At 37.3% G+C, this 12,793-nt stretch overlaps 1 protein-coding gene across 7 annotated transcripts in view; it reads right to left on the bottom strand.

Annotated features, from left to right (window-relative positions):
* Window positions 1-12,793, bottom strand: part of ITSN2 (intersectin 2) — a 163,717-nt gene that overhangs the window by 78,668 nt on the left and 72,256 nt on the right. For 4 of the 7 annotated variants that reach the window (XM_032293959.1, XM_032293963.1, XM_032293960.1 and 1 more), the window contains 2 exons: window positions 5,457-5,596; window positions 4,052-4,132 (listed from right to left, as the gene is read on the bottom strand). In XM_032293959.1, coding sequence (XP_032149850.1) covers window positions 4,052-4,132; window positions 5,457-5,596 — 221 coding nt within the window. The remainder of the gene's footprint in view (window positions 1-4,051; window positions 4,133-5,456; window positions 5,597-12,793) is intronic. The other 3 variants (XM_032293961.1, XM_032293964.1, XM_032293965.1) reach the window with 1 other exon arrangement.

Raw genomic sequence — 12,793 nt, 5'->3', positions numbered from 1 at the left:
TATTGTCATCTTATTAGTCACCTAGTCATTCACTCACCTCACTATTCTCTAAGTTTTTGACATCCACATAGATGATGTAATCGAAATCTCACCTCTGAGGCTGATCTCTTCACCAATGACCTTTTTAACTCTACTTAATCCATAATTTCTATTATTACACCCTGAGTCTTACTATAATCAGAAACAGAACTACCATTGACCAAATATCCTATTCTTTAAACATAAGTTCTTACCCTCTGAACTTTTTTTATACCTGGTACATCTATGTCAATATAGTTTTTGTTTTGTCTCGTTTTGTTTGAGATGCAGTTTTGCTCTTGTTGCCCAGGCTGGAGTGCAATGGCATGATCTCGGCTCACTTCAACCTCTACCTCTCAGGTTCAAGTGATTCTCCTGATTCAGTCTCTTGAGTAGCTGGGATTACAGCTAATTTTTGTATTTTTAGTAGAGACGGGGTTTCATCATGTTGGCCAGGCTGATCTCAAACTCCTGACCTCAGGTGATCGACCCGCCTCAGCCTCCCAAAGCGCAGGGATTACAGGTGTGGGCCATCGCGCCCAACCGTTAATAGGCTTTCAACCTCACTGAGACCATTCTGTTAACTCCAATCATTCTCTTTCTTTATTAACATCCCTTCCTCTCTTCACATCCTTCATGTTTAGTTCATATTTCGGAGTTCTCATAATGCTTTTTGTCAAGATCTGTAACTCTTTTGTCCCTCTCTCTGAGTGCAAGTCTATTAAAACTCCAAACCTGTATGAACCCATGAACCTATTTCATCAGCTTTCTCTGTGCTTACACCTAAACACCTAAACACTGGTGAAGAAAAATCATACAATTAGGCATACTGCTTTCAATTTAAATACATCACCTCCAACTTCAAACAGGCATTCAACATTGCTCATCACACTTAGGTTTTCCTCTACTTAACTTGCATACCTACACTGAGATGTCTATTTCATGCCTATTTCTCTCCTGAAACTTCCTAATCTTCCCTTCATTCTCCTCACTACCAGTTATAAACCTTGCCTCATTAAGTCGTCAGACTGCAGCTCTCTCATCTTTCCATCTCAAAAAAAAAAAAAAAAAAAAAATCAATAAAACTTCCTGCATCTCCACCTCTCTTCTTCTGGCCTAAGATGAATTATGATATGTCCTCCACTACCTGGGAAGATTCTTTCTTATGGTCCAACTTACTTCTGATTTTAAGTCTTGAAACTGTCAATACAGGAGGGGGCCAGGATGTACTGGGTAGAGAAAGCTGGGTCCTGGCTAGGGCTTCACCCTCAGGCCTATACCCATGGACCTAGGTGAGAAGAGGCACTCCTGCCTTCACACCTAATTGCTGCATCTTCCAAGACTACCCTGGCCTGCCACATCCCCATTCTGAGCCTATAAAAACCCGAGACCCTAGCAAGGCAGAGACACAAGCTGCTGGATGTCGTGAGGAACACATCAGTGGAAGACACAAGCAGCTGGTCGTCAAGAGCATGGTGGTGGAAGAGCATGCCAACAGGCGCCGGCAGGCAAGCAGCCCATCGACCAGTAGAGTTTGGCCAGAGAGTCAAGAGAAGTGTCAGGTTGTGGCCCGACTCCAGGATAAAACCATCTCCCTCTGGCTCCTCCATCTGCTGAGAGCTACTTCTACTCAATAAAACCTTGCACTCATTCTCCAAGCCCATGTGTGATCCGATTCTTCCGGTATGCCAAGCCAAGAAACCCCAGAATACAGAAATTCCTCTGTCCTTATGATAAGGAAGGGGGTCTAATTGAGCTGAGTAACACAAACCACCTATAGATGGCAAACTAAAAGAACACCCTGTAACACACTCCCACTGGGGCTTCAGGTGTAAACATTCATTCACCCCCAGACACTACTGTGGGGTCAGAGTGCCACAGCCTACCGGTCTGTATGCTCCCCTAGAGGTTTGAGCCTCGGGGCACTGAAGAAGTGAGCCACACCCCCATCACATGCCCTGTGATGGGGCAAGGGAACCTTTCCCATTTCACTGTCAACTTTCTACTCTCTACCAACAAATTTAACTGCATTCATATCCATCTTTTCCCCATATGTTACGCTGAAAGTATTCTTTTTATCTAATCCTTTTATCTGTGCTCTCCATTCTGTCTTAATCTGCTTCTTCAGGGACTTTGCTTCATCAATTACCACCACTTTTTAGATTCAAACTCAATCTCTTTTTCCCCCTGCCCTCTCCTTTCTTTTCTCTTTACTATTTCCTTCAAGTCTTTTTTAAACAAAAAAAAAAAAAAAAAAATAAAATGGTTTTCCTTTGACCCCCAAGCTCTTTCATTCTAAGAATTGCTGCTACTCACTTAATCCTTCCTTAACTCCCACTCACTCCTGGTCCACTGCAATCCAGCTTCTGCTTATCACTCAAGTGAAATGGCACTTTTAGCAAGGTCTTCAAAAGTCTCCTTGTTGACAAATTTAATGGATATGTTTCTTTCTTTGTTTCAAGACAGAGTTTCGTTCTTGTTCACCAGGTCAGAGTGCAATGGCTAGATCTCAGCTCACGGCAACCTCCGCCTCCCGAGTTTAAGCAATTCTCCTGTCTCAGCCTCCTGAGTAGCTGGGATTACAGGCACCCACCACTACACTCAGCTAATTTTTGGTACTTTTAGTAGAGACAGCGTTTCACCATGTTGGTCAGGCTGGTCTCAAACATCTGACCTCAAGTGATCCACCCACCTCGCCTCCCAAAGTGCTGGGATTACAGGCATGAGTCACCGTGCCCAACTGGTATTTTTCAGTACTATGTTAACTAAATAACTCTGTATCATTTTCCAGTGACCACAGAAGACCTCTTTTCTTGCTTTCTGTGACAACACAGTCTCCTGACTGCTCTGACCATACAGATTTTCTATCCCTTTAGTTTCCTGAATTGCTCTTACGAAAGTATCAATAAGCCATGTTAAGTCTGGAAGGCAGGAAGCAGAAGGAAGAAAGTAAAACAAGGGACAAGAATAAGTGCTGGCCTGTGGAGAATCAAATGCTAACTGAAAGAATCAGACCATATAAATGAGAACAGTCCATAAATCATCATTAAACTTCACTTTACAGATGAAGAAACTTAAGTTTAGTTTCTATGCAATCCATAAGTTCCAAAAATCATATAATCATATATGGCAATGGTCATTCATGCCATAACCATAAAGGCTAAAATATGGCTCCTCTGCTGCTACCCTCTTTCCAATTTGCCCTACCTTTGCTTGGGTAACAAATGAGCTCTACTTATCATGTTTCTGTCTTCAATGTGGAATACATATGCATATAGGCAACTGCCCTATTGCCACCATCCATTTTAGTACTAAGTATAATGTGTAGTCAAAATCTACTACGGTCAGCGAGAAGTAAATATAAAGCACATTTCTTTAAGCTCTATTAAAATACAAATGTATTGACTATTGTAAATATTCTGTACGTTATACATGGCAAAGGAAACTAGTTATTTATATAAATAATTTAAACATTTTTATCTGATGTGCAAGCATGTTCAAATATGAGGCCTGGTAACTAGGCCTGACTAAAGTTGACCCTAAATTATTAGTTCTTTAAAATTTTCTTTATAACACTATTAGGAAGCAGCTTGGTACATATATGACATAAACTTGCCCTAGATTTCAGAAATTATTTTTATTTTAAACAGTGGTTTTCAGTATATGAAATAACAGTAAGTTATTTAATTTCACATTTTCCTTTGAAGTAACTTAGTAATCACCTCATCTGTCAACTCACTCACAGGGATGTTGTAAAGGAACCAGGCTATATTTCTAAGGAACCAGGCTATATTTCTAAGTATCTTGGGCCTCTTTTGAGAAAGATTACTGTGGGCAACTTTACTAATTTCTGGCATTAGACTCAGGCAGTTAGATAGCAGAAGGATATTCAAGCAAGCAGAAAGAGAAAGGTTTATATTGTATATGTTACTTCAAACAAAGATACTCAGATAAAGGCAAAGAATAGTATAGTTTTAAAAAAACAAAACAGTACAGTAACTCAAAGAAAAGAAGCTAGATATTAGAAAATAACCTTAAGTAAGAGGAAGAGGTTGTTGAGACAGCTTAGCAGAGACAAAAGGCACTGAAGAACAGAGTCATCCATATTCCCACACTGTAAGATAAGGCAGATAAAAAGCCAATTAAACTATGTACAGATTTTTTCTTTCTTTTTCTTTTTCTTTTTTTTTAAGACAAAGTCTCGCTCTGTTACCAGGCTGGAGTATAGTGGCGCAATCTCAGCTCACAGCAACCTCCACCTCCTGGGTTCAAGCGATTCTCCTGCCTCAGTCTCCCAAGTAGCTGGGACTACGGGCACGTGCCACCATGCTCAGCTAATTTTTGTATTTTTTAGTGGAGACGGGGTTTCACCATGTTGGTCAGGATGGTCTCGATCTCTTGACCTTGTGATCTGCCCGCCCTGGCCTCCCAAAGTGCTGGGATTACAGGTTTGAGCCACCGTACCCAGCTATGTACAGGTTTTTTTTTTTTTTTTTTTAAAGAAATAATATAGGGAAGATAAGTTGGCTGGCTTGTCTAACCAGCTATGACAAATTTTGGGTTTTCTAGCGAGTTTTTTCTTCTGAATATATGCTTGTGTAAAGTGTATTATTAACACTGTTCACCTCAAATTCCCCTTCCTTACCTGAAGCCACCATGTTGTCCTTTCTTTGGCATGCTGTTTACTTTACATTTAGTGTTAATGTTATTCTAAATAAGTCAGCATGATAAAAGCCATATAAAGAGACAGCTTTCTTACAGAAAAGCTTTATGAAAAGCTTTATTTCTTACAGAAAATACTTTATGCTCTGGAAACCTTATATTGTTAGCAAAGGAAAAACTGAGACTATTCCCAAATTTACATTCTATGCCATTAATCTGGTTTTTAGTTTCTTTCATAGGTATGGCTTCAGTATACAATGAATACTGGGGTGAATGATAAGCAGACAGTCTATGTTTTAGACATCTGCTCTGCCACTGCAGCAAACAATGAATCATGAACTTGCTTTTCATGTAAAGTTTATAGTGCCAGATTCTGTTCTAGATTTCACTGATCACTGCATTATTTAACAAAGATTAATTACCCTGTAACAAGAAAAAAAAAGTGTGTTAAAAGAGCCTCTACCACCTGAACTATTTTCCATATTTCCCATTTTTGGAAATTGCCTAGGATCACATTGCCTGAGATCAGTTCTGTAGTACTGACAAAGGCAATTGTTCTGGAGATGTATAGATGCCAATACAAACAGCATATAGTTGTCAAAAACTGGAAACTGTGATAAAAAGTGTGATAAAAATTCTGATATAGTTGAAATTATAAAATAAATTATAAAAATATAATACGTATAATAATAGCTTTAGCTATTTATTCTATTAAATCGAAATAGTGAAGGTAAGAAGGCAGTTACCTAAAAATAAACAGTATCAAAAATAAATACCTTTAGTTGATTGTTAAAAGAATCCATTTCTGACAGCTTAGATGCAGTTTCTTTCTCAAGAGCATCTAATTGTTCTTTAAGTCTTTGGCATAATTCTTCCTTTTCTAATGATTTTTTATGAAGTAAACTGATCCCTGAATCTGAAAAACAAATATCAGACAGTTTACATTTCGTAGAAGTTCACATACCATTACCAGCATGCCAGTTACTGTTTGGTCAAATTGGTGCAACTAGATCAATACAAAGTATGTATACACATAACGTAGACCAGTAGAAGAGAAAACATTGTTATTATTTCCACTTCCCAGATTATTTGCTGGAAAGAGTGTCAGAGGAAATAGTCATAAGCCTTGGTTCTCCATTCAAAAGGACTAGGACCCGAAGTGAAATTCCACTTTAGGAAAGATGCTTCACCAATCGAATCCTCAGGCTTTTCATGTATACAATGAGCATCATACTACATTAAATGAGGTGATGAATATAAAGCCATTGCATACTCTGGCCCACAGTTAATAATTGATGTAAGTTATAAAGTAGCTTTCCATTTATTCTTAGTGCTCCTAAGAACAGAAAAATATTCACAGCAAAGATTCAATAAATATTACTAACTGGATTATTTAGTAACATTATTTTAGGAGGTAAGAACAGAAGGTTTCATTTTATATTATCTTTTTTTACATATTCATGCAGGGACAGGGAAACCAGATGGAAATATATAATGCAGAATACATTACAATAAATTAAAATGGCAATATTATCTGTTTAAATGTCTATGTTTAACTTTGTAATATTTTTAAAAGAAGTATAAAACTTAAATAAAATGAAGCATATGAGTAAAAAATTAAAAGGCCTCCATCTCAACTGCAAGTTCATCCCCTTTTTGGGCATTTTCATTTAGATGCATACATATTCAACTTCTATTTCCATGGGTTTTCTTTCTTTTTTTCTTTTTTTTTTTTTTTACATCCTGCAAGCCCTCATCATGGGTTTTAATAGAATCATATTGTCTACATTGTTGTGCAACTTGTTTTTTTAATTTAATAAGGTATCAGTCAGGACAAATAGATCTAGTTCATTCTTTTAAACTGCTCCATGGTAGTCTACATTCTGGTTACTGCATAATTTATATTACTACCTTTCTGATTGGCATGGGTAGATGTTGGTCTCTACCCACTGACCAACAACTACCCATTTTCCCCTCCCCACGACCACTGGTAACCAGTCTCCTATTCTCAGTTTCTGCATAGGAATTCAACTTTTTAGATTTTATATGTTGAGGTCATGTAATATTTGTCTTTCTGCAACTGACTTACTGCATTTAGCATAAGGGAGTGCAAATATCTCTTTGAGTTAATAATTTTGTTTCCTTTGAATATATATCCAGAAGTGAGACTGCTGGATCATACAAGAGTTCTATCTTAATTTTTTTTAGAAATCTTCATACTGTTTTCCATAACAGCTATAACAATTTACATTCCTCCAACAGTGTACACAGGTCCCCTTGTCCCCACATCCTCACTACCACTATCTCTGATCTTTTTCATAACAGCCATCCTAACAGGTGTGAGGTAATACAATATTTCACTGTGGTTCAGACTTGCATTTCCCTGATGATTAATAATGTTGAGTACCTTTTAAAATACTTATTTAACATTTTTATGTCTTCTTTGGAGAAATGTCTACTCAGGTCCTTTGCCCATTTTGAAAATGGGTTTTTTGTTTTTCGATATTGAGTTATATATATTCCTTATATTTTGGATATTAACCATTTATCAGATATATGGCTCACAAATATTTTCTCCCATTCCATAGACTGCCTTTTCATCTTGTTGATTGTTTCCTTTACTGTGCAGAAGCTTTTTAGTTTGATGTAGTCCCACCTGTTTACTTTTGTTTCCTAAGCTTTTGGTGTAATATCCAAAAAAATCATTGCCAAGGCCAATGTCAAGGAGCTTCTGTCTATGTTTTCTTCTAAGAGTTCTGAGTTGATTTTTGAGTATGGTATAAGAGTCCAATTTCATTCTTTTGCAGGTGGATATCCAGTTTCCCCAATACCATTTATTGAAGAGGCTATCCTTTCCCCATTGTGTCTTCTTGGTGCCCTTGTCAAAAATTAGTTGACCATATATACTTGGGTTTATTTCTGGGCTCTCTATTCTATTCCATAAGTCTGTATGTCTTTTAGAATTGACAAAAAAACTGTATATATAGCATGCATGTTGCTTTGAAACATGTACACATTGTAAAAGCTAATTAACATATAAATTTCCTCACATACTTGCCATTTTTGTGGTGAGAACACTTAAAAATCTATTCTCTCAGCAACTTTCAAGAATATAATGCACTGTTATTAACTACAGTCACCCGGTTGCACAATAGATTTCTTGAACTTATTCCTCCTATCTAACTGAAATGCTGTATCCTTTGAGCAACACCTCAGCAATCCCTTTCTCCCCCACCAGCTCTGGCAGCCACCTTCTACTCTCTACTTTTATGAATATATACACTCTACAAATAAATGAAATTATACTGTATTTGTCTTTCTATGCCTGGCTTATTTCACTTAACGTAACATCCTGCGGGTTCATCCATGTTGTCCCTATGCCTGTTTTTATGCCAGTAACATACTGTTCTGATTACTATATCTTTATAGTATTTGCAAACAGGCAGTGTGATGCATCCAACTTTGTTTTTCTTTCTCAAGATTGCATTACCTATTTGGAGTCTTGTGTAATTCCATATACATTTTAGAATTGCTTTTTCTACTTCTATGAAAATGCTACTGGAATTTTGATAGGGACTGTGTTGAATCTGTATATTGCTTTGGATAGTACAGATATTTTTAAACTATTAATTCTTCCAATACATGAACGTGGATTATCTTTCCATTTGTTTATGTCTTTTTCAATTTCTCCCATCAATGTTTTATAGTTTTCAGTTACAGATCTTTCCCCACCTTGGTCAAATTTATTCCTAAGTATTTAATTATTTTTGAAGCTGTCATAAATGATATTGCATTTTTTATTTCTTTTTTGAATAGACTGTTATTGGTGTAAAAGAATGCAACTGATTTTCGTATGTCGATTTTGTATCCTACAACTTTACTCAATTCATTTTATTAGTTCCAAGTTTCACTGTGGAGTCTTTAGGGTTTTCAACATGTAGGATCCTGTCGTCTGCAAACAGGGATAATTTTACTACTTCTTTTACAATTTGAATGTCTTTTATTTCTTTTTCTTGTCTGAGTAGTCTTGCTAGTACTTCTAGTATTATGTCGAACAGAAGTGGTAAAAGAACATATTTCTACCTCGTACCAGATCTTAGATAAAAGCTTATTCAACCTATAGGCCATAGGCCGCATGCAGCCCAGGATGGCTTTCAATGTAGCCCAACACAAATTCATAAACTTTTTAAAAACATTAGGAGTTTTCATGTTTTTTGTTTTTAAGCACTCATCAGCTATCATCAGTGTTAGTGAATTTTATGTTGGCCCAAGCCAACTCTTCTTCCAATGTGACCCAGGGAAGCCAAACGATTGGACACCCTGTGTTAGATGAAAAGCCTTCAGTTTCCCATTGATTATGATAGCTGTGAGCTTTTCATAAACTGCCTTTATTATGTTGAAGAAATTTCCTTCTGTATCTATTTTTTGAGAGTTTTTATCATGAAAGGATGTTAAACTTTGTCAAATACTCATTCTGTTACTTATTGAGATGATCATGTGGTTCTTAGATTTTTAATTCTGTTAATGCACCCTTTAAATTTTGACAGAAATCGCCAAACTATTATTCCAAAAAGCTGCACCAACTTACGAAACCAACAGTACCTGTTTCTGTAAACTCTCATCTATACTCGATATAATCAGTCTTTTTTCATTTTCGCTAATTGGCAAAAAAGAAACCTGTTATTTTAATTTGTATTTTCTTGATAACCAGTGAAGTCAAAGAAACATCTATTTATGTTTCTGGCCATAGTCTTGAACTGTCAAGTCTAATCCTTTGCCTTTATTTTTCTATTTGGCCGCCTTAATTTTTTGATTTGCAGAAGCTCTAAATTCTTACCTTTTTTTTTTTTTTTTTTTTTTGAGATGAAGTCTTGCTCTGTCTTCAGGATGAAGTACAGTGGTGCGATCTCGGCTCACTGCAATCTCAGCTCACTGCAATCTCTGCCTCCTGGGTTCAAGGCAGGAGTTCAAGCTCCTGCATCCCGAGCAGCTGGGACTACAGGTGCATGCCACCACTCCCAGCTAATTTTTCTCTTTTTAGTAGAGACAGGGTTTCACCATGTTGGCCAGGATGGTCTCAATCTCTTTACCTTGTGATCCTCCCCTCTTAGCCTCTCAAAGTGCTGAAATAACAGGCGTGAGCCACTGCGCCTCGCCTGAAGTTCTAAATTCTCATATTGCATGTATCTCAAAATTTTTGGTGTTTATGCTGTCTTTCATTATGGCATTTTCATTTTTAAAACATCAAATCTGTAAATATTTTTCTTCATTACTCTATATATTGTTTAAAGAGACTTTCCTCGTATCAAGATTATAAAAATATTTTCCTGTTTCAAAATATTTTTTCTTAAGTTGTTTTTATGTTTAGCCTCCTAATTTACTCAGAATTTAGTTCTGTACGTAGAGAGTGGTAAAAAGCTCTCCTACAACTCTTTCAGATAATCAACTGTCCCCCAAATCACTTAACTGAAAGCCCATCCTTTCCCACTGATGTTAAGGGCCAACTTGATCTTATCCTAAGTTGCCATATATGCATGGGCTATTTTCTAGACTCTATTCTATTCCATTGTTCTATTTTTCTATTTCTGATCAACAACATACTATTTTAGGCACTCTTTCATATCTTATGTTTTGATACCTGATAGCATTAGTCTCCGCCCCTCTATCAAAGTTTTTCTAAATTTTGCCTAATCTTGTACAATTTATTTTCTAGGTGAATTTGTCAGTTATCTTGCAGGGTTGCATTTAAAAAACCCAAAAAGAACTGAATATATTAATTAGAAGAGAATTGATATAGTATTGATGTACATAGCAAAGTATAATATTAAGCTAGTTCATTTATGAACATAAATGTCTCTAGTTATTCAGGAATCTTTTTTTTTTGAGACAGTCTCACTCTATTGCCCAGGCTGAAGTGCAGTGGCACCATCTCGGCTCACTGCAACCTCTACCTCCCATGTTCAAGTGATTCTCATGCCTTTAGTCTCCCGAGTAGCTGGGACCACAGCCACTTTGTATTTTTAGTAGTGATGGGGTTTCACCATGTTAGCCAAGCTGGTCTCAAACTCCTGACTTCGAGTTATCTGCCCACCTCAGCATCCTAAAGTCCTGGGATTACAGGCAAGAGCCACTGTGCCCAGCCTATTCAGGAATTTTTCATGTCTATCAGCAAAGTGTTATAGCTGCATATTTCTTCTTTATTCAAAACAGTGTATATCACTAATAATGCATTGTTTTAATACCAAATTTCATGATATATACATGAGCACTATGTTGGGTAACTGGAAGATAAGACAAAGAGACAACACGGTAGTACAGTGGGCTTTACAGTCAGATATAAATTTGAGTACTAAGACTGTACCATCCTGGGTAACTACTTAATCTCTCTGAACCTCAGTTTTCCTGAGCTGCACAATGGGAATAATAACTACACCACAGGGTTATTGTAAAGATTAAAGGAAAGAATGTATCAAAACTGACTCACACAGTGCTTGGCACATGGTTGGTAATCTTAAATGGCAGTTGTTATGGTGAGAGGAATCTAAGGGATACAGGTGCTTTTCAAATCCCACATAAAAGCTTCCTATTTTGAATTGGGCTATGGCTAAATAAATAAAAGCTGAACTGGATTACACTCCACAGAGAAAGAACAGTCCCATCAGGTCCTCAATAAGACATTTTCTACATTTTATTCACAATTCAAATAGGAATAACGACAACAATGATGACAATACTAAAGATATATTTCTGCCACTGCACAGATCAGGTGGGTTGGCTCACCCTGCCTCTGGAGTGCCTGTGTAGGCATGAGGTCGGAGCTAATATACTTTGAACAGAAAAGAATCAAGTATAAGGAACACTGTCTGAGCCTCAGAGACATGGACAGACCACATCAGTGGAAGGGAGGAGACACAATAAAAACAGTTCACAAGAGTGAACTTTATTTCTGATATTTCCTCCACATGAAGGGCCCTGCACTTCAATCCCAGCTTCTTTTGTTCCTTTCACTAACTGGTGAGCTCAAGATAAGGACATAGGAATATACAACCCAGACTCCTCCAAGCCCTTGTGCTCTAGAGACTAAACTGCCCACAGGAAACCTCTATTCTACTTTGTTCATGCATCCAGTGATTCGTGTTTTATAGGTACAACTATACCACCCACAGATAAACCATGCTGTCTAAAATCAGCTTCATCAATAATGAGGCGGTGATGTGGTCTCTCTCATTTGTCTTGTTCCTTTGCCTTATTTCTTAATTTGTTCAGAACTTGGGCAAAGAAGGGGATAATATTTACTGAACCTCCTAAACAGCCAAAAGTATAATAAGGAGACCTACAATGGAGTAACTGACATGACAGACTCAACAAGTGAAATTCAGGATACTTTAGTCAGTTGTAACACATCTGCAGATTTACTTTTCTTTAAATAAACTTTGTTTCTACTATGCTTTTATTGGCACGATATCCAATATAGAGAATTTTTTTTTCTTTGAGACCTGAGCCAAAAAAAAAAAAGTTACAATCCCGTAAATCATCTTGGAATGTTTTGCTCCACAGGTGTCAGAGGGCCAAGATGGTAAAATTCTTTGTATGAAGCACAGAGTTAGAGAATGTAAAGGTCTGGGCAGGGCACACCATCCTGTTAAAGCCTATGACTGCTGCATACTAACACCCTAGAATCCTGGGTGCAGCCCCAGAGTATAAAGCCACCTCCTGAACAGTTCTTTAAAATCAGTGCAGGACTTTTCAAAATATACATGTAGTCCTGTGTTAGAGCCAAATTTAGATCTTATAGTTTAACATTTTATTTGATTGATATTTCAGTTATATAAATAAAAATATTATCAAGATATGAAGTCATACCACAATCATTATTTTATTTTTATCTACTTTTTATCCCTAAACAATGCTCTAACATCCGGTCAGGCATGGGGACTCACGCCTGTAATCCCAGCACTTTGGGAGGCTGTGGCGGATGGATCACCTGAGGTTGGGAGTCCCAGCCTGACCAACATAGAGAAACCTCATCTCTACTAAAAATACAAAATTAGCTGGGTATGGTGGCACATCCCTGTAATCCCAGCTGCTCTGGAGGCTGAGGCAGGGGAATCAC

The sequence above is a fragment of the Sapajus apella genome, unplaced genomic scaffold, assembly GCF_009761245.1.
Source record: "Sapajus apella isolate SASKATOON/1434 unplaced genomic scaffold, GSC_monkey_1.0 scaffold31, whole genome shotgun sequence".
Classification (NCBI taxonomy): domain Eukaryota; kingdom Metazoa; phylum Chordata; class Mammalia; order Primates; family Cebidae; genus Sapajus; species Sapajus apella.
This window is presented reverse-complemented; position numbering and strand designations above follow the sequence as displayed.